The 23,179-nt window shown below is 37.2% G+C and overlaps 1 protein-coding gene across 1 annotated transcript; it reads right to left on the bottom strand.

The window, feature by feature from the left end:
• Positions 1-400: 400 nt before the first annotated feature.
• On the bottom strand, positions 401-10,481 carry GPRC5D (G protein-coupled receptor class C group 5 member D). The gene is made up of 3 exons (XM_072650327.1): positions 9,370-10,481; positions 3,172-3,239; positions 401-1,389 (listed from the first exon to the last, which is right to left on the bottom strand). Exons 1-3 carry the CDS (start codon positions 10,247-10,249, stop codon positions 1,318-1,320), a joined length of 1,020 nt encoding a protein of 339 aa, XP_072506428.1. The 5' UTR covers positions 10,250-10,481; the 3' UTR covers positions 401-1,317.
• Positions 10,482-23,179: the final 12,698 nt, after the last annotated feature.

Raw genomic sequence — 23,179 nt, 5'->3', positions numbered from 1 at the left:
TAAAGTAACATGGAGCTCAGTAATATTTGCTGAATCAAAATGAACAAAAGTTCTGACCAGAGATTCTTTACCCAACCAAGTAACCCGTGCTGTACTTTAAGTTGGGTATAACAGGAATAATACTTTATTTGTAGATATCTGTCTTCTTTTTCAAAGAGTTTTCACTAGGAAGCACTCAATAAATTTAAATTTATTAAATTATCTCATTTGATCCTTAGTAGTCAATGCTATATTTCACACTATGAAATAATATATAGAGAGCAGTTTGCAAACTTTAAGGCATTCTATGAATGTGATATATTATTATTTTTATTGATTATTTTATTCCAGAGTGAAATGGATATTGAAAACATATAAGAAAGAAGGAAATAAATGCTATTTTCAACAAAATCAGCAAATCTCCTAGGCACATGTTGAACTTCAAGAAGGCATGATAATTAGTTCGAAGGCATATGAGTGTTAGAAACACCAAGCCAAGTAGCTTTTCATATTCACTATAAAAAGTTCTTTATAAGTATAAATTGGCTTGCATCTGCTTTTGGTGTTACTGATTCATCAAACAAGTCACTGACCTTATTCCAGGTCTGCTGTTGTATTGGCCAGTCATACTAAGGGAGAATCTTTAAAGATTCATGGCAATGAAGTTTGGATTACCAGGCTCTAATGGAATGATAAAGAGATCACTAAAATTTTAAATACATATTATGATTCCTTCAGGCAGAAAATTAGGGTCATACTGTTAGAAGACAGGAGGTGATTCTCTAGTGTAATCTGACCCTTCTTTTCTGCCATATAAGAAAATGGCAGTCCTTTTAGACAAGGGCCTGTTGGGTCCACCAGTACAAAACAACCTCACATAATGAAAAGAGAACTACATTTGAAGTCAGAGGAGCTTGGTTTCTGACTCTGCTTCTCATTGATCATGCTGTCAATTCATTTTACCTCTCCAGGCTTTGGTTTGCTCATCAGTAAAATAAGGAAGTTTATCTACTCCTTGCTCTAAATTCTATTAATCAAATGCCAACTCTAACACCAGAAAGGTGAATTACTCAGTAAAATAAATGAAGAAAGAGAGACTCAGTGAAGGTAGAGCAGGCAACAAAGCTATGATTTCTTTAATAATGTAAATGATTTTTTTTGATGAAGAACTGTTAAAAGGGCTCCTTGTAGATCAGGAAAGAAGCAAGGAGAAGCAGCTGCTTCCTTCACATGGTGATTTCTGGAAATTCAATTTCACTGCTGATATCTGCATTTCATTGTATGCTCAGGTAGGTTCTGTGTTTCTTCCCAAATTCTCATTTCTGTTTCTTGTTGCCTTTATGATCCTGTATCCTGGTGAACATTAACTTTGACCCGTGGAATGAAGTACTCTTGATTTGGATCAACAGCCTACAGAGGAATAAACGTCTCTATCAGCCATCAGAGATGAACACAGGGGAATGGGATGCTGCACACAACTCCCAGTTTTGTCTCCACTTACATTGTTGTTTGGGCGTTTTGGGGAGGAAACAGATTGAAACTTGCCTCCCAAATTGCCTTACTCACCTTCTTCCCCATCTCCTCAATCATTGACAGTGATCTTTTTGGAAGTTTCTTCAATGGATAATTCATGGAATTAGAAACTAAGTCAAAGAATTATTGGATTAAATGAGAGTCAGATTTCCTTTACTCAATGTGAGAAATTAAAAGGGCATTTTTCAAAAAATGAAATGTCAATGTTGTGCTGCTAAAGTCATTTTAAAGTAAAATTAGGCCAGTTCCCAGTGGGTATATCAGAAAGATCAGTTCATCTACATTAGCTTAGGGGAATTTCCTATATCTGGTTCTTGATTTTCTCCATTTCCCACTCTCCCCATTTCCTCAAGTGGAAATATTCCTCATAGGCTTTTTTTTTCCTTTTTGGAGTTGGATTGTCTTCTGGTGGACAGAAAATATCTCCAATTTTCCCTACCTGGAGCAACTAAGTGGCATAGTGGACAGAATACTGGACCTACAGTAAGAAAGAACTGAGTTCAAATTCAGCCTTAGATACTTACTAGCTGTGTGGTCCTGGGCAAGTCACTTAATCTCTCTAGTCTCAGTTTCCTCATCTGAAAAATGGGGATAATATAAATCTACCTCCCAGTACTGTTATGAGGATTAAATGAGATAATATTTGTAAGTCACTTTGTAGACTTTAAATTGTTACATAAATGCTAGTTTGTTAATAATAATTATTGTTATTATTACCTTTATGTCTCCTGCCCTTATCTGAAATGAAATTTGCTAATATATAGCAAATTAATAGTATTGCCTTAGTACAACGTCTTAGAAGGAGTGAAAGACAGGTGGCCAGATGAGGGATAATGACTTAACAAGAAAACTGGTGGGAGAGGACTGGGCTCCAGCCCAATTAAGAAGCTTCTAGTTCTTTCCTGTGTGATTGTTGCTTTTCAATTTGTAAACAAATTGAGACTTTTAGAATCAAATTAAAACCATAAGTGCCTTGAGACATATACATATATTCATATATGTGTGTGTTTTTAGGTGTGTATGTGTATATGTGTTCAACATGGGCAACTAGGTGGCACAGCGGACAGAGTGCTGGGCTTGGAATCAGGAAGACTCATCTTCATGAGTTTTAATCTGACATCAGACACTTACTATCTGTGTCACCTCATTTATCCCTGTTTGCCTCAGTTTCCTTATCTGTAAAAGGAGTTGGAGAAGAAAATGGCAAAACATCCCAGTATCTTTACCAAGAAAATCCCAAATGGAATCATGAAGAATCAGATATAATTGAAACAACTCAACAACAACACTTGAGTAAAATAAAACAATAATTTTCCTCCATTACAAAGGCAACAGAGTGAGAATATCCTCCCCCCCAACTTAATATTTAATAACTTATTTTCTCCTTCAAAGTCTCGGTTGATTATAATTTAACTTGATTTTCCCTACTTAGAAATGTTGGAAGGAAAAGAACAAGATGCACAGTGTGTGAATTATTCTTGCTGAAGCTCCTAAGAATTACCCTGGATCTGCAGAGCCCTAAATTTGATGCCTTCTCTTCATCTGGTTGTGACCTTTATCTCTCTCGCATGCACAGAGCACATCAAAAATGAAATGTAAAGGCTCCATTTGATACTTAACTGTTCTCCTCTGTTAGTGAAATTAGGAGAGCACATTTACCTGTAGATGAATAGGGGTACCACATGATGTTAGTGCTATATCTTCCTCAGCTCCATCACTGTCTCGGGCTGAAAGCCAAAGATGCACTGCGTTAGCATCAATCAATCTAAAAAATATCGTATTAGAACCACCAGGAGACCCAGTGATCTACAAATAGCCTCTTCTAGCCTTCAAGCCAAGAGAGTGCTTTAGTAAAGAAAATTTAACTTGGGAAGAAGGGAGGTTGATTTTTTTTTTAAAGTGAATTGTAGTGTGCAAGGATACTTGTGGTTTGTTACTTCATATTTAGGATAAGGACATCCAATGATGCATCATACAAACAGGAGAATGTAAGGTCCTTCAGATTAGGGATTTTTTTTGTTTGTTTTGTATTCTCAGTTTGTCTAGCTTGGTGCCTGGGAATTACTAAGTACTTACAATGCTTATTGAATTGAACTAGTTTAGTATATGATCAAGAGAAATACTGTGCTTGACCAGACAATCTGTTAATAAATGAGGAGAAAGGCTGCTAAAATTAAGTCATTGTTTGTTTGTTTGTTTTTTGGTATCCTTTTCGCAAAATATCCTTTTAGGAAAAGGTTCTGACCCACGTACAAGGTGGTTAAAAGCACTTGCTCTGGAGTCACATGATTCGGATTCAAATTCTTCCTCTAATGATTTCTATCTGCATGATTTTGGGCAAGTCACTTAATATCCCTGGGTCTCTGTTTCCCCATCTGTAAAATGGTGGACTTAGAGGGCTCTTCCAACTTGAGATTTATGACCCTTTGGTGGTATGGTGTGCTCATATACAGCTCATATCAAATTGCTTACTGTCTTAGGGAGGAGAGAGGAAGAAAAAGTTGGAAGTCAAAATCTGATAAAAAAAATAATGTTAAAAAGTTAAAATAATAAAAAAGGAATATAGTGTACTCCTTCCTGCTAACATTGTTTAGTGAGTTTGGCAACTAGTTTTACTACTATCAGCTATGATATAATGTATCAGATTCTTGCTCTCAAAGTCCAGGAAATACATTGAATAAGTGACTCATGATGAGGGAACTGTCTCACGGGAATAAGTTTTCATTGAGGACCAGATTTCATCAGATCAGACCATGAATCATGCCATCATACTTCTTTCAGCCTGATCATAGCTTTGTTCCACTTGATAAAAAGTTGAGACTTTCTTAATTTCATAATTAAATAAAGACCATAACTACACCCAAGTATGAGACTTTTTTGCACAGCTTTTATGTATTCATTTTGTTCTAGCTTTATCAATTGCATGGGATGTTAAGCACTTTGAGAACAAGGATTTCACTTATGTTTTGTACAGATCTTCCCTAGAACCTAGAACAGTGCTTTGCAATGCCCTTAACAAATATTTATTGGCTGCTGAATGAATGAATATTGACTCATTTCACAGTGTTTGAACTCATACTCAATTTAATAAACGTTTATTATAAGAAATTCAAGATCTCATCCCTCCAAGTCATTCTACACAGTCAGGCTCCACCTAAGCTTAGTAGAAAAAGTATAAATCCTCCTGATGTCTCATTCCTTTCGTTATTCCCTTTCCTGCTTTATTTTCAGTCCTCTTAACTGCATTTTTACTGTGTTGCTTCATAAACCCAAAGCTCTTAATCCATCTTAATCATGCAGGAAGTCACTTCACTTATCTTAGTCTCGGTTAGCTCATCTGTAAAATGCGGATAAGAACAGCAACTACTTTAAAGAGGTTTTGTAAAGATCAAATAATAAAACCATGCAAAGTGCTTTGCAAACCTTAAAGTGGTATATATAATTACTAAATTACTAAATACTAGCTATTACTGTAAAGTTACTTGACTGAATGTCAAGTTGAATTATTTGAAAAAGCATTTCAGAAGGCCCTCATAAATAGCCTTCTTATTAATAATGGTTCAGGCAAAGAGATAATCAATCAATCAACAGTGTTTATTCAGCATTTACTATGTGTCAGGCATTATTCTAAGTGATAGGAATACAAAAGAAAGGCAAATCTAGTTCCTTAAAGAATAGTGGAAGAGACAGAAGGTCAATAAATAGGTAAATATAAGATACGTCCAGCATAGAAGGAAGGTAGCTTCAAAAGGGAAGATGAAAGTGTTTGGGGTTTGGGGGAAAGGCCTCCAGCTGATGGTCTTTGAGCTAGGTCTTGATATAAACTTGGGATGTCAGGAGGTAGAGATGTGGAAAGAGAATATTACAAGCCTGAGGGAGGCTGATGCAAAGGCACAGAGATTGGACAGCAAACAAGCTGATCCAGTTAGACCATAAGGTAAATGGATGGGGAGGTAGAATGAGAAGAATGTGACATGTAGGAAGGAGTCAGACTGGGAAGAGTTTTAAAATGTGGAAGACTTTAATTTGAATCCTGGAGGTTGTAGGGAACCACTGGGCTTTACTAAGCGGAGAGGGTAACATGGTCAGACCTATAGATAGAAAAGTCATTTTGGCAGTTGTATGGAGTTTGGATTGAAGTGGAAAGAGACAAGGTAGGAAAACCCATTAGAAGGCTATTGTAGCAGTTCAAGTGAGAGGTCAACTAGGTGGCTATGTGAATGGAAAGAAGGAGGACCCATAGGAGAGAAGTTGAAAAGGAAGAAATGACAGGATTTATCAACAGATTTGCTATATGGGTTGAATGACAGTGAGGAATCAAGTATGATACTGAAGCTGTGAACCTAAGAATCTTGTAGGATGGTGGTGGCATCAACACTAAGAGTGAATTTTTGAAGAGAGGTAGGCCAGTGGATGTGGGGTAGCTAATTTCTATTTTGGACATGTTGAGATTGAGATGACTACAGGGTATCCTGTTTGAAATGTTCACAATGTGGTGGGAGATATAGGATTGGGGATCAGAAGAGAATATAGGGCTGTATAGATAAACATGGGAATTATCTGCAAAAAGATCTTATTTGATATTTATAGCAGCTATTTTTGTGATGGCAAAGAAGTGGAAATTGAGGGGATGCCCATCAATTGGGGAATGACTGTTGTCATATATAGTTGTGGTTTATGAATGTAATGGAATACTATTGTGCTCTAAGAAGTGATGAGCAGGCAGACTTCAGAAAAATCTGGAAAGACTTATATGAACTGATGCTAAGTGAAATGAGCAGAACCAAGAGAACATTGTATACAGTAACAAACACATTGTGTGATGACTGACTTTATACTTAGTTCTTCTCAGCAATGCAAGGATCTAAGATAGCTCCAAAAGACTCATGATGGAAAATGCTATCCACATCCAGAGAAAGAACTGAAAGCAGATGGAAGCATACTATTTGCTCTCCTTTTCTTTTGTTGTTTTGGTTTGTTTCTTCTTTCTCGTGGTTCCTCCCATTAGTTCTAATTCTTATTTACATCATGACAAATGTGAAAATGTGTTTAATATAAATGCATAAGTAGAGCCTATATTAAACTGCAAGCCATCTTGGGGAGGGGGGAGGAAATAGAGGAGGAGAAAGTTTGAAACTCAAAATCTTATGGAAGTGAATATTGAAAACTAAAAATAAATAAATTATTTTTTAAAAAAGAAAAAAGATCTTGTTTGAACCCAGGTATCATCAAAGGAGATAGAAAAGAAAAGAAAAAATAGTACTGAGCCTTGGAGGATGTCCCCCATTAGAGGGCATTACATGGATGAAGGTGCAGCCAAGGAAACTGAGAGGTCACAGTCTGACAGGTAAGAGGAGAATCAAGAGAAAGCAGTATCACAAAAATCCAGAGAGAAGAAAGAGTATATAATAGGAGAATTATCCTTCTGGGGGAGGAATCTATTTTGAAGGAAAGGAGAAATTCCTTAAAGTTTATAAGCACAAGCATGGTTATGTGATAATGTATCAATTGCTTTTCATCCAACCATGAAGAAAATCATTTTGGCAGTTGTGAAATTGTTTGGTCAGTGTTAGTTGACACTTTCTAAGTTTTACTATGGCAATTATCCAAAGGGTTTTGTGCCTTGTGTGAACAAGTTAAATCTCAGTTCATCTGACTTCTAAACTATTAGTGTATGTCTTGGAACCAAGGCACCACGTCATTTCCTGCAGTATCTCCACCATGGACTCACTCAGACTGTTTCAACCTCTCCAGAAACTAAGAAGCCGTTCCTAACTTCCTCTGGTCCTGGTAGGAGAGCCTTTTGCCTTCTCTTGCTAGGAACCAGGTCACCAGATCACTTCTTATAGTTTTCCCAATATACCCCTATTGGGATTTCTTCTTCCCTTCCCCAACCCCACTATCTTTCCAGTATTTCTTTTATGTGTTGTCTTCCTGCCACTAGAATATAAGCTCATTAAGGGTAGAGATTATCTTATTTGTAGATAGCCCTAGCATTTAACTTGGTTCCTGGAACATATTAAATATTTAGTAAATTCTCTATCATCTCTCTAGATATCTTAAATCTAATAAGACTCTAATTTAGAAATGAGAGATTTGGAAAAGCAGATTGCCTTTGAAAATGTCCTACATTGCTCAAGATTCCCATTCTGAGATTTATTGCCTTAACCATTCTTCATAGGTTTCCTGGCCCAACTCCTTACTCATCTTTATGATTTCCTTTAAACTCTTTCCAAGTTTCCCATATGTCTCATTAGCAGATCCTAAAACTTGACCGGGTAGTCTTGTGATGGATGGACACAATGAAAGGATCTTCTGTTATCATGTGCTACGCTCCCATTCAAGTGCTTGCTTTTTAAGAAAGCAAAAGTAAACAACTCAATGCTATGCTGTTTTCTCATCATCAGCTTAGCCATCATGAACTTCAGATTTGTTTTGTTGCTGTTGTACTTGGATGTAGCAAAGCCCTTTTTCTAGTTTGTTTTACTATAGTAACACTATAAATGAGTAATATACAGTATTAGTGTGGGAGGCTTATTAAATTGACCTGATACTAATTAATAGACAAGTATGAATAGGGCTTATTTTGAAGTTTTATTTATAATGAGCTATGGATTTAAAACAATTTTTAGGAAGCATCGCCTACAATTTCATAAATTGGTGCCTCCATGTGTTCAAGGGAAGATTTTTACCAGTCATTGTTTGAGTGTGATGAGCTGTACAAGATATTAAGTAATTAAATTGCATGTCTTGGAGGCTTGCATTCTATGAACTCACTGGTAATAAATGGATTTCTCAATGAGAAATGAAAATTGGGGCTAAGCAGTAGCACTTTGGACTATGCATAATCAGCCCCCAAATTCCCAAAGAAGTTGCAGGGCTTCTGGATTTCTATGAACTGGAATGTCTTAAGCAATCTTGCTATGGAGTCTAAGTTCTATGAAAAATCATCGAGTCCAATAGCCTTAATTTTAAAGGTATAAATTCTGAGGTTCAAGTGGATTATGTAACTTGTCTAAGGTCTAATAGGCAGAAAACATAGGGAGTAGGATCTGAACACAGGCCCTTTGATTCCACAGTCAGTACTCTTTCCACTGTACCACATTTCTGGACTTATCCCTCAGGAAAAGATAAATAGACAGCTTGATCTTAAATCAAAGGACAATAACATCCTCTGGAATAGACAGAAAATGTGACCCACACAAGTTATTTTTTCCCCCAGTAAGGTTCACCTATTAAGAGTTTTTTATGCAGAGACCCTGGTTTAAACTTTTTTCTTCCTTCTAAGAAAGAATTTACGGGGTTTGAAATGCCAAATGCCTTCTCACAAACTCCATTTCAAAAGATCAGATCTATAGAAGCCCCTGGGTCTTACAACTTTTTAATAAAGGTATATTTAAAATTAGTTGTATAAAGCTCACAGTCAACATAGGTGCAATACATTTTATTTGGTTCAATTCAATTTCACTTATTTCTAGGCTGATGTTTTCATTAAATAGCCAATGTAGCTGACTTGCCATTCTATGTCACAACAGTTGCACTGTTCAAGCTTGATTTGAAATCTGGTAAGATCATCTGCTTTAGATAGCTATCCACATACACTCAAAGTCAAGCTCTGCTCACTTGGTGCCAATGATTCACTTCCTTTTTGGTCCCTCCATATGATTTTCTGTATTTTGAGGGAATTGATTTTTTTTTGTCTACATTTGTTAAATAATTCCAAGCACCTTCATTTCTATGTCTGCCTTGCTTATTCACCTTCTCTCTTAAAACTCACCTCAAATCTGCCTATTTCTTAAAGTCAACCAGTTCATTCTACCACTTCCCCATTGTACAAAAGGTGTATATGTTATTCACCTCGAGAAAGATCCTGAGTCTCCAGTTTGAAGCTCTGTTGGTAGGTTGGAGCTTGGGAGACATTGGCCTGCTTACATGAACAGTAGAGATCGTAGAACTCAGGCACAATGTATGTCAGTAAGAAGACCCAGGCATTGGTAACCAGGGCAATGCAGATGACTGGATCATCCCATCTGGGCTGCTGTTGTAGTTGGGGGTTACCTCTTAAGAGCATGGTGATCCATACTACCCAGATAATAATTGAGAAGACCATCGTGATGAAGATATATGTACCATGACACTTCCAGGCTTCACAGGGGCCACAGAAGATGGCTTTGGATACAAAGAAGGTTAGAGCCATCAGGAAGAGGACATAGGTCAAAAGCACAACAAAGTCTACGTTGAGTTGATTTGTGGTCATATATATAAACATCGGACCTCGTTTCATCATGAGGGTGACGTACTCGATGGCAATGATGATCTGTAACAGGCTGACACCAATAGCAATGCCCAGTAATGTTGACCATGAGAAGGAGCCTCTCCCTCGGACAAGCTTCACCAGGTTAGAAGCATGGGCCAGGAGGCAGGAATAACAGAGAGCAAAGAGGACACCAAAGAGAAAGTAGCGCACAGGCCCAGTCTGCAAATTGAGTCTGACGATGAAGGCAAAGGTCAGACTGAAGAGACCCAGCACACTCAGGAGGAAAACAAACTGGGTGGGAAGGATGCTCCATCGAATGCAGTCTTGAACTCTATACATGAGCAAGAGAAGTGCCAGGAGGAACAGGATCGTTACTACAATTCCTACTACTGCTAGTGACTCTAGAATAATGCCCCATGCTTCTTCAGTGTTACAGAGGAGATAGTAGTCATTGGTGGTCTCAAAGCAGTCTGAAGACATGGCGACACCTAAGTGGCACCAAATGGAATATTCTTCTCAGAGAATCCTGCAGAAACATGCGGACAATCAAACTTGAGGGAGACATAGCATCGCTCTCCACCCCCAAAGAATGCTTGCTAGTTAGTTATGGGTTCTATTAACAAACTAAAAACAACAACAATGTGTGATCTAATAAGTGAAAATTTTTAAAATATCAGGGAGAGAACCAAGGTTGAAAAGTATTTATATTGACTTAGCTTAATCTTTTCTTCTGCTAGGAAAACAAATATATGAAAAAGCAACCAGACTCCAAAAGGTAAAGCATGCTCTGGAAAAAAGCAGGCATTTCACCTACAGACAGTCAAATATAATATCATGTAATATTACAAAACTCATTTAGATGTGATGGCAATGACTGAAAAGAGAAAAATGTTCCCAAATGCCAAGAATCCATCCCTTTCAAATGGGAGACCAAAAAAAGATTTCATTGATGAATTCAACTTAACAGGATCATATCCATGTCATGCTTTTCACTAAGCTTGTTCTATTGAATGCTACATAAAACCTTTAATCTTTCACAAAATGTGAAGGAGAATCTTTGGACCTGGGCTGGTTTTCCTGTTACATTTTGCTCCTCGTTCATCTTCCTGACAATAATTTGAGGTCATAGAAATATTTTCAACACTGCTTGAAGTTTCTGGTGATCGTACCATACATGATTTGTGAGAGAGGCTTTCTAAAATGTATCAATAATTTTTCATCTTGGTACAATTGAATTCATATTTGTTAAATGTCCAGTGTAGGCTCAGCTAAAAGTATAAGATATATAGAAATAAATATATTTATTTATAAATAAAAGATTTGGTACCTGCTCTTAGGGAGTCTCAACTATGACAATATCAAGACCAATCTGAAAAAATTTCATGTTCCTTTGGGGGAAGATAATACTTTTCTGTTGAGAACTGCTATATATCTATCTAATATATGTAGGTATACATATACACATATGTATATAAACAGACTCATACATGTACATAGACATATATGTGTATGTATGTATTTTACATTCTCTCCCCATATTCTCACCCGTTCTCCCCCCACCCCCTGCACCAAGCCAGGAGAATTCAGAATATCTAGATTCATAAGCCATAATTTGAACTTACCTTTCCTGTGTCCTGTCTGCTAGCTGAGGCTTCAATGGCAGTGAAGATGTAGTTTTCAATAATTAAGAATGGCACAACCAACCTCAGTGGCTTTAATCTCTCCCCAAATGGGCGGGTTAAGAGAAGGCCATCACCAAGTTCCTAGAGCAGCTATAAAATACACCACACACACACACACAGACACACACATACACACACACACACACACACGCCAGGAGGACACACCTATTCCAGTTCTACAGCAACCATTCTCTAGGGAAGTCCCTGTTGATCTCTTACAAATCAGAGGGTCTTGCCCAAGCTTAGGAGAGAAGCAAATATGTTGATTTCAGTTCAACTTTGAAAGGCCAATGGAATATGAGTGCAAGAGATGCTATGAGATTCCCAATTCTCAAAATTCCAGTAGATTCCAGAAAGATATCAGTGAACCTTGAATGAGGACATTTCCCTTACCCTTTGTCTGAAATCACAGCAGAGGGAGTCTCAACCAGTTTCCTACAGCTTGCTTATGATTCAAGGGGAACAAAGTATATCCAGGTATTCAATAAAGGCCTAATATGTGCTAATGAGAATTTTATTAGGAAGGTCAGAACAACTGGAGAGAGGAAGCATTATAACCATGAGCAAGGTTAGCCCTGGGCAAAATTGTGAAAGAATTGTCTTTGCCCTCTCACTGACCTTATTCCTTCTTTTGAGGTACCCTGTTCCCATTCCCAATCCCTTCCTTTCTCTCTCTCCCCCCATAGAAGAACATTGAGCAGCTAGGTGGTACAGTGGATAGAGCACTGAGTCTGGAATCAGGAAGACTGAGTTCAAATCTAGTCTCAGATGCCTATAAGCTGTGTGACTCTGGGCATGTCATTTAACCAAAGTTTGCCTCAGTTGCCTCAACTATTCGATGAGGATGATAAGTGTACCTACCTTCCAGGGTTGTTGTGAGGATCAAGTGAGATGATATTTGTAAAGTTCTTATCACAGCGCCTGGCACATAGTAGGCACTACATAAATGATTATTCTGTCCCTCCTGCACATGCCCCCCTCCCTGCTTCTCATTGCCTTTGGATATCAAGGGCTGATTAGGGGAACAATTCCATAGACTCACTGTCCGTATATTCTCTTCCAAGTTCTAGATCTATCCTTACCTCTGCACATTAGTATTTCCCTGTCCTGTTTCTTATTTCATCAGGGAACTGTTAAGTAAACTTGAAATGATACATAATTAAATGTCTGATAATGGCTTAGTGCATAACCCGTTTCTAGGATATTTTTATTTTAATGGAAAAACACAATGTCCAAACACAAAGGCATAAGATTTGAGCTCTTTTGCATGACTTCCATGACTTCCATAGGGTCCAGAATGAAGTGATGTAGTCTCTTTATACTTAGTCCTGGTCAGCCCACATCTGAAATATTGTAATTAGAGCTGAATTCAATGTTATAAGAAAACTGTTGATAAACTAGAGAGCATTCTGTAGATGGTGAGGGGCCTGAAGATCAGGCCATATGACATTCGGCTAAAGGAAATGGGGATGGTTAGCTTGAAGTAGAAGAGAACCTGAGAGATGTCTTCAAGTGCTTAAGGCTGTCGTTTAGAAGAAGGATTAGAAAATGTCAGTGGGTGAAAGTTGCAGAGAGACAGGTTTTGGCTAAAATTTCCTAATAAATACAACTATCTGAAAACAGAATAAGCTACTTTGGCAAGTAGTTGGTTACCTCTCACTAAAAGTTTGCAAAAAAGGATGGATGACCAATGATGGTGAATACTGCCAATGGGGTTCTTAAAGAGTTCAGGCATGATTTGGATCCTATGGCCTCTGAGCTACCATCTAAATGAGATATGGTTGCTAATTGGAATAACTATGCAGGAGCATGTAGGACAGATCTCATCCTGCAGTGAACATTCATTATGTACGAACTAGTTGAAAGGAGAGGAGGAAAGTATTCATCAAAATTAAAACTCTGGTTTGAAAGCTGTGATAGGAGATTTTTTTAGTAAGAGGGTTTCTAGGAGCTGCAAACTGTTAAGGTCCCACATCAGAGGTCCTTGAGAATACATGTTATGTCCTTTCTAGTTAACACTACAAAGAGTCTCAGAGTTTACTTCATCAAAATAAGAATTCTATCCTGGTTTGTAACATAGGTGCTATACGTATGTGTTTAAATTAAAACAGCCACCTTGATTAATCTTGAGAACGCATAAAAGTTACTTGATCTTATTGGTTATTAAAAGTGATATGTTGTCACTATGTTCTCCTCATAGCTGCATGAAATAAGAAAATGTGACTCTAATAAACATGATCCTGAACCTGACATGGAGCTATGTTTCTTTGATGACTATTATATAGGATAAAATATGAAAAAGGCACATACAAGGTTAAAAAAACAAGGTTATTTTAGAGGTTCTAGGAAGAAAAGATCATGATTATTTGGGGGAAATCATGGAAGACTTCATGGAGGAGTTAGAAGGGGAAAGGAATTTTATAGGATGAGTAGGAATTCAATAGGAAAAGTCTAAGGTATGTAGACGGGGAATTGTGTTGTTCACGCAGGAGTACAGTCATGCATTGCAACTGTATGAGATGTTCAAACAAAATTCTTTTTGAGACCTTGAGGGAGGGGATATACCCATGAGGAAAGCTACAGGAAAGCTTTTGTGCTCAGCACTGTAGGATATTTAATAGAAGTATACCATGTTCTGTGAATTCTGTCTATTCCACTATGTCTGTCCTATTATCCATCATTCATTTCCTGCTCTGGATTCCTGCTGCCTCCATCAATGGCTTTAAGCTTTCATTACCATTTGCCTGAATGGTTACAACAACCTCCTAACAGTTTTTTCCAGTCTACATTGAAGACTCTTCAAGTCATCTTTCATCATTCAATCAGCCAAACTTTATTCATATGTCTGGTCATGTTTCTTTCCTTAAAATCCTTCCATGGGTAATGATTGCTTATGCAATAAGACTTAAACTCTCATTGATGACTGATATTGAACTCACAGCTCACTAAAGCCCTGGCCCCCACCCTATCCCACATTTTTTCTATTAAAACTACTGTCTCTTCTGTTCAGTTTGATTTTTGGATCCAAGTCTATGACTTTATAATCATTACTAATAATTAAAGATTATTTTATTAGTGACATTCAAATTTCACCACAGACTATCTATCCATTCTATTTCTAAAGTAAGAATTGCTTTGTCAATGAGCAAACATAGTTGACTTTTTGTAGGAGTCTCTCCTCTTTGAAGGCTTTTTTAACTCAATAAAATATACTTGTTTGCCCCCAAAATCTAGAAAGAAGGGGTAGGGCCAATGGTTCTACCCCGCTAATTTTCTTTTTGTGCAACAATTGTTGTTCATTTGTTTTTCAGTCATGTCTGACTCTTCATGGCTCCAATTGGAGTTTTCTTGGCAAAGATGCTGTAGTGGATTGCCATTTCCTTCTCCAACTCATTTTACAGATGAGGAAACTGAGGCAAACAGGGTTAAGTGACTTGCCTAGGATCACATATCTAATAAGTGTCTGAGGCCAGATTTGGCCTCAGGAAGATGAGTCTTCCTGACTCCAGGCTCAGTGATCTATCCTTTGTACCACCTAGCTGCCCAGTGTAATGGTACTGTATCCATTTGGGATGGAAGAAACAAATAAAAGATTTATATACTACAAGTGGCCATAGTAAAAAGACTTGTCCTGTAACCCCTCCAAGGACTCTGTTGATCCATTTAAAAGATAGTTTTTTTAAGTACCCAGTGATCAGAATTTAACCACAGCATCCAATGAATGACTAAGAACATTATTAGAAGGACAATAGGAAGATTTCTGCATTTCTACATCATCTTTCTAAGGTAGAACCTCTAGGATAGTCTGTTTTAATGACCCCTTTTTTGCACAAAGGATGAGATGGAGCCAGCTTCCTTTGCAATTAGTCATGAGGGCTCTTTTCTCTTCAGCGTGATACTCTAATTTCTGATGTGATGCCTTCTAAGCATGCTCTTCCTGATGGCCTAAGAATTAATGAGTTAAAGCCTACAAAGCCCTTTGAGCTGCATAGATAAAAGGGGCAGCACAAGGCATTAATTATCATTATTGTTTTATCTGATGGTATTGCAGGATTATTTTCCTGCTGCTTCAGCAGGAAATTTGGACCACCCATCCATTCACAGATACGAACACACACACATACACACACGCACGCACACACACAAAACTGTCTTGCCTCCATGATTCTTTTTGAAGCCAAGCAGCATCAGAGAATGAGATCAAACAGCTTGGGTATTGCCTAAGAGGAATAAAATTTAATTGCAATTCCATTATAAAATGAGAAAGAAAAAAACACACCAAAGGAAAAAGCTTCCTTTTTGTGAGTTTGCTTATCTTTTGCTCTCTTTTAAGATTCTGGTACAAATATCTTGCTGTGGTTGAATCCATTGTGGGATGGTTCCTTTTTGGAATGTAAAATTGGATTTTTTAAAACTTTTATACAGTGTCTAGGACGGCATTATAAACACAAAGGAAGCAATAAATTTTCCAAAGAGAATAGGGATAGTTGTATTAAGACTTTGTGTTTGGTCTCCATTTAGCTGAATTGTGACCTAAAATCAGTGACATGCGTGAGAAGGCTTAAACCAATTGAGGAGTGATTATTAAATTTTCAGTAGATCATTTACACCTTGGAAACTAGTAAACACTACTAACCAAGGCTTGATTTATTGTTTTTCTTGATTGTACAGATGTAAGAAAGTGATGGAGAAAATGTTAAAATGTTAAATATATCGACTAACCTTAAAAGTTAATTGTAGGTACGTCCCCCACTTACCTCAGAGAGCCTATTGCTAAACATTTACCAGTATACCCCATTCAATGGCAAGGAGCTGAAGGAGGAGGGTAGGAGAAAAGAAGGGCTACCTTTTTAAAAATAAGTATGAAAAAGGAAAACCACCAGTTTTTCAACTTCTGAGCTATCAAGGATGCACATGAATAGGGTCACTCCCACCCCTACTGTGGCAATGGGCAGGGGAGAGTAGTTGAGTAGTACAGTGGGGAGGAGATTGGATCCATACAGTTGACCAGTGAGCACATTTCTGTCAGTATATCTTTTCTAGGGCATTTAGAGAACCTTGAAAGTCAACTTGATACTTAGTGTTATGAATCCCCTGTTTTAAAAAAAAATTGGGACTTGGAGAATGACTGAACAAGTTGGGATATGTGATCATGATGGAGTACTACTGTGCTATAAGAAATGATGAGCTCAGTGATCTTAGAAAAAACATGGATAAACCTTCATGAAATAATGATGAGTGAAATGAACAGATCCAAGAGGACATCTTATGCAATAAGAACAATATTGTTTTAAGAAAAACTTTGAGCGAATAAGTCATTTTTACTATTATAAAAACCCAAATTAACTACAAAGGATATGAAGGAAGGTATTCTCTGCATCCAGAGAAAGAATTGATAAATAGAAGTATGTATAGAATGATTTTAAACAACTTACAAACACACACACATTTGTATCTAATGGTAGCCATCTCTAGGGTGGGGGGAAAGAAAAAAAGAAAGTTACATGATAACTTTACTACATATTTGAAAAGAATAGAAAGTTGTACATAATAAATTTGCAGTTTCATGTACAATCAATTTTTTTATTCTACTATGTTATGGTAATGCTTATTTTATTTCTTAAGTTCAGAATAGAATAAATAAAATAAAAAAATTAAGACAATTTGTCTCATTCAGTTCTTTTCTGAAATTTGTATACAGGTTTTTCTGACTCCAGATCCAGCACTTTATTCATACCACCACTCTGTCTTTGCAGTCTACTGTGCCATAGACATCATTGTACTGTCTACATGTTTGTCGTCTTTTTAATTTACCTAGCCAGGACAAACTGATTTTGTGTCCATAATAGCCTTCAGCTCCTCTTGCACTCCTCTCAATATCACTTTCCTCTTCTGTCCTATTACCACTGGGTATATTGATTAAACTGGAGGGGGAGGAGGGAATTATGGGAAAAATGGGTGTGTGAATATGGGAATAGGGTGATGGTAACACCATAACACAATCAGTCCTTCTTACCCTATTACCATCGTTCACTGGAATGGGGCACCGTAACCTGTTCTTATTTCAGATCCATATAATCTCCATCATCCGCTCAATCAAAATCCTGGTAGCTGTTGTCTAGAGACAACACTCTTCTTCCTTCCTTCCTCAACAAGTTCAGCATTGCCTCACAATCTTTCTCTCCTCCCCAACTTCTGCTCTTTAATTTGGATTATGGATTAAAAAAAATCCCACCCTATGGTATTGCCAAATAAATGCCTGATGATGTAGCATGTTGAGAAGGTTTAATTACTGTGTTTGACATGAAGGCAATGTTGCTTGTGATTTATTCCTGCATCCCACTTAGCCACACACAATGCCATCAGCTACCTTCAGGTTCAAGAATTTAGAAATTCCCCTCTCTGACCATAATCTACTGACTTTCCACCTCTCCCTCTGCTTTCCCCTGCCAAACACTATTCTTCACTTATACCATGATCTCCAAACCTTTGACTGTTCAGTTCTCTCTCAGGTCATCACTAGACATCCTTTCCTCTTTTCCTTATCTTGACTCCTTGATCACTCTATACTGAGCTATTCTCTTGAGTTCCTTTGTATAACTGATTGAGTCCTGCCAAATATCAGCCTTGGATTACTTCTACCATCTACTGCCTTCACTCTGCATGTGCTGTTGAACATAGATGAATAAAATCATGCAATCATTCTGGCTGGAGCTGTTACAAATTTATATTATACAATCTCAACTGAGTCCTTATTGCCAGAGGCAATTTTTTATACCTCCCTTATCAATTCACTATCTTACTCTCCAAAATGACTCTTCCAAAGCTTTTCATCCTTCCTCAAATTTCATATAGCTCTCACTTATCCTATCCTCTCAGCTAAGAACCATTCTTCATACTTTTTATTGAAAAAATGAAGACCATTCACTAAGAGCACTCTCTTCTCCCCATCTCATATCACTCAGATGCCTTTTGCCACCAAATCCTTTGCTTCCAACTCACACCAAGAGATAGTCCTACTCCTTGCCAAAGCAAGCTCCTTTATTTGTACAAGTGATCTCATTCCATCCCATTTTCTTCAGGGCAGATTGCTCCCTCTGTCATCCCCACTCTCTCACTTATCTTCAATCTTTTCTTGTCTACTGGCTGCTTCTCTACTGAGTATAAATATTCCTGTCTCCTGCATCTTCAAAAAACCCTTATACAATCTTTCCATATCTGTTATTGTCCAATATCTTTTCTGAGTTTTGTAAGCTGAACTCCTTGAAAAGACCATCTACAACAGGTGCTTCCATTTTCTTTCCTTTCATTCTCTTCTTAATTCCCAATCTGTCTTCCAACCTCATCATTCAACCAAAACTGCTCTCTCCAATTTTACCAGTGATCTCCTAATTGATAAATCCAACAATTTTCCTCAGTCTTCATTTTTCCAGAACTCTCTGCAGCAGTGACAAAAGGTCGAAGCTACATAGAGAGAAATTTTAGTTCAATGTCAGGAAAAACTCCCTAATACTTAAAGCTGATCGTAACTGTAATTGGTGAGTTCCCTCTTACTGGAAATCTTCAAGCAAAGATGAAAGAAAACCACTTGTTGGGCGAAGGAGATTCTAGCAGTCGCAGTAGATAGCTATGAGAATTGGACTAATAAGGAAAGCTAAGTGTCACAGAATCAATGCTTTTGAATTATGGTTCTTGAGAAGACTTTTGAGAGTAGCTTGGACAAAGGAGGTCAAATCAGTCAATGCTTAAAAGAAATGAATTCAGGCTATTCACTGGAAAGTCAGAAGCCTAAATAATTTGACCACATAATGAGAGGGCAAGACTCATTGGAAAAAGACCTTGCTGTTGGGAAAAATCAAAGGCAAAAGGAAAAGAGGAAGTCAGAGATAGATAGCATCATGAAAACAACAGACAGTATTGTGAACTTGGACAGGCTCTGAGAGACAGTGGAAGACAGAAAGGCCTGACGTGCTATGGTTCATGGGGTCATGAAGAGTCATACATGACTGACTGAACAACAAAAAAGAACATACATAGCTAGTAACAGGTGGTCTCTGGGGTCCTTTCCAGTCCTGAGATCTCAATATTATCTATTTTCTTATGAATTATGATATAAATGCATTAAATTAATAGCCCTTTAGATGCCTAAGGAACAATATGAAAATGGGAACAGTTTTTCTACTATTGTTCCAGTTACCAACACTCTCCCTCTTCACACTTTTCCTACAAACTGAATACAGTCTTGGTTGACTTCTTTTTGCTGTGATGACCAAACTCCTCATATCTCTCGTGTCTAGGCAATGATTGGTATATCTGAAAGGAGATATCATATTAAAAAAGAACAGTATAGATAACATTTTGGAAAGGAGGAGAGTAACAATGAAAGTAAAGATGAGCCTATATGAAGAAATTCAGGAACTAAAGTGGGGAAATGACAGAGAACATTCGGGTGAAGAGCAGCAGGAACAAAAAACAGAGATGGTATTGTCATTGCCGTGCAGGGCTCCTGGAGAGAAAGAAGATGAGGAGTTTGGGAAATAGATCACAAGCCTAGCATGGAAGTATGACAATGTGGGGATGGGAAACTCCAGTTATCTACTCCAAATGTCTGTTGGTTCTCCCTCTCTCTCTCTCTCCGTCTTTCTCTCTCTCTCTCTGTCTTTCTCTCTCTCTCTGTCTCTCTCTGTCTCTGTCTCTGTCTCTCTCTGCAAAACAGAGAAGAAAAGTAAGCAATTTCTTGAGTTACTAATAATCTCTCTCTGCAAAGCAGAGAAGAAAAGTAATTTCTTGACTTACTAATACTTTCATCCCTTAAAAGGTGGAGGAACTAATGAAGGGAACTTTTATTCTGGATCTGATTCTAATGAAAAAATGGCTCTATTGATTACCAGCTACACTCAGGTGCCAGGGATCCCCAGCTGCCTAAGACTACTATATTAACAGAGAGGAACCATGCTACAATGGAAGATAAGTTGAATTTGGAATCAAAGGACTTGAATTCATAATCCCAACTCTGCCGCTAACTAGCTATATGACCTTGAATAAATCAATTTCCTCTCAGAGTCAGTTTCCACTGAAATATGAAATAATATGAAATAAAATGAGGGGGGTAGACTAGACTAGATGGCCTCTAATGTGACTTCCAGCTCAAAAATCTGCGATCCTCTCTTCTGATCCTCTTTAAATCCATGCATAGTTATTGGAGAGAAAAGGGGGTAAATTATAGGATTTATTAGGGAAATGACCACTTCGACTTTAAAACCATAATAGAGGAGAGGAAAGTCAAAGCCAGGAAGACATTAACATGCACCCCAAATCTGGGGAGAGTAGATTTCAAAAGATTCAGAGAAAGACTAGGCAAGATCCTATAGAGTAAAATTCTATGAGGGAAGTCAACCTAGGTGGGGCAAGCTCTCAAGAATAAAATTCTGAGGACAGGAAACAATTCTGATGAAGAGGTAAAGTTGTCTGAAGAGACTAATGCGGATACACAGGAAATTCATATAACAGCTTAGATTTTTATAAGACATTTGCAGAAAATGGAAGCAGAAGTGAATAGAGGAAGAAAAGTATGGTAAATTATGTAATAATTATTATTTATTTATAATTTATATTTATAGCATTATTTATATTAATTCTATATTTATTATTTATATTTCTATAATGCCTTATTATTTACTTATATTACTATTTGATATTTTTAATATTTATTTATATTATTGTTATTTATTGATCTGTTTCATATATCATTATATATTATTTACATAATGCCTTAAAGTTCCTGGTGAAAGTTAAAAACAACCTCCACCTCCCTTTAAAAGTTGTATTAAGGCAAAAAGCATAAAAAGGAGGGAAAGGAGGGATGGAACAAAGATGCTAACAGATCAGAGAGAAAGCATGGCTGCTCAGCTCTTTCTCTGCTTCTGTTCTGAATGTCAAAGAGAACGATCCATTTTGAGTAGAATGGACAGAACACAAATGGTCAGGAGAGAGCAAACATCCAAGATAAGGTAGGAGATGGTGATGAACCTCGGTTACCCTTGAGGAATTCAAGTTACCAGACCTGAATCACTTGCCCCCATGTCTTTTGTTTTCCCCCATATTGTTACTGTATTTATTTTTTAAATTGTTCTCCTAATTCTGCCTATTTCATTCTATATCAGTTCATATGAGTCTTTTCATATTTCCATCTTTTTATTACAATAAATTTCCATTATGTACTAAATGCCACATTTTGTTTAACCTTTACTTGATTAAGGGGCATTCACTTTATTTCTATTTCTTTGCTATAACAGAAAGAACTGTTATAAATATTCTTGTACATATGGGCCCTTTTGCCCTGTCTTTGACCTCCTTGGTATACATAGTAGTTTCATTGGGTCAAAGGGTTTGAATGCTTTAGTAACTAGGTATAGTAAAATTATTTTCTGAAATAATTGATCTGATGCATAGATCCATCTATGTATATTAGTATGCCTGTCCTCTCATAATCTCTTCAACAGTTCTTCAAAAATATCTTGTTTTTTTAAATTTTTTTTCTGAGGTTCCACTTGTGATTATTTCAGTCATTGTTTCTTTAATTATATTTTATTTTTTCCAATCACCAAGAATTCCCTCTCCTCAACCTTCCCCCCTCAAATGAAAACAAAACAGAAGCAAAACCTTGTTGTAAACATGTATAGTTAAGCAAAATAAATAAAAAGAACATGTCTCATTGTGCCCTTTGAGTCCTTCACTTCTGTATCAGGAGGTGGGTAACACATTTCACCATTATTCCTCTGGAATCATTGTTCAATCTATGTTCATTAGAGTCCCTACTTTCAAAGTTGTTTGTCTTTACCGTCTTGTTGTCATTGTATAAATCATTCTCTTGACTCTGTTCATTTTACTCTGCATCAGTTCATAGAAGTTCCCAAGTTTCTCTGAAACCATCCCCTTCATAATTTCATTTGGAAAAAATACTATTCCATCACACACACACACACACACACACACACACACACCATAACTTTTTCAGACATTCCACAATTTATGGGCAACCTCTCAGATTTCTATTCTTTGCTACCTCAAAAAGAATGATAAATATTTTTGTACATGCTTAGAGCATGCTTTACTTAAGACTAATTCCTCCCTTAATCTACTTTCCCTTCTAATTCTTTCTACTCCTTTCTTTTCCCTCCTATTTCCCTAATGAGTGAAATGTTATTCTGTACCCATCTCTGTGTGTGTTTATGTGTTCTTCCTTCCTTTGACTAGTTCAGATGAGAGAGAGAGAGAGAGAGAGAGAGAGGAGAGAGAGAGAGAGAGAGAGAGAGAGAGAGAGAGAGAGAGAGAGAGAGAGAGAGAGAGAGAGAGGAAGGGAGGGAGAGAATGTGAGATAATTATTCTGATTATGTGAGATAGTTTCCCCTAATTTTCCTTCCCTTTCTCCTCTCTTTCCATTCTTCTCTTAAGATCATCAAGACACAACAGAATCATTCCCAGGTCTTGTCAAATTAGACTCCCTTTCTGACTCTTAATGATGACAGGGTTCTTAGAGGAAACGTATCATTTCCCTATATATATTTGAATGTGAGTAGTTTTATCCTCTTTTAATTCCTTAGAATTGTTCATTCATGTTTGCCTTTTATGTTTCTTTTAACTCTTGTATATGAACCTCAAAATTTCTATTCAGTTTTCATCTTTTCATCAGGAAGGCTCCTCTAATTCATTAAAGATGCATTCCTCC

Source organism: Notamacropus eugenii, chromosome 3 (assembly GCF_028372415.1).
Source record: "Notamacropus eugenii isolate mMacEug1 chromosome 3, mMacEug1.pri_v2, whole genome shotgun sequence".
NCBI classification, from domain to species: domain Eukaryota; kingdom Metazoa; phylum Chordata; class Mammalia; order Diprotodontia; family Macropodidae; genus Notamacropus; species Notamacropus eugenii.
The sequence above is the reverse complement of the archived record's forward strand: the minus strand, read 5'-3'. Positions and strand labels throughout refer to the sequence as shown.

Excerpts from the sequence above, each read along its gene's own strand:
- GPRC5D (XM_072650327.1), bottom strand. The coding sequence starts at position 10,249 with ATGTCTTCAGACTGCTTTGAGACCACCAATGACTACTATCTCCTCTGT. Across the intron at positions 3,240-9,369 it reads GACTCAGGATCTTTCTCGAG|CCCGAGACAGTGATGGAGCT; the intron begins GTGAATAACATA and ends TTTGGCTTTCAG. Across the intron at positions 1,390-3,171 it reads GTACCCCTATTCATCTACAG|GCTGTTGATCCAAATCAAGA; the intron begins GTAAATGTGCTC and ends ATTCCTCTGTAG.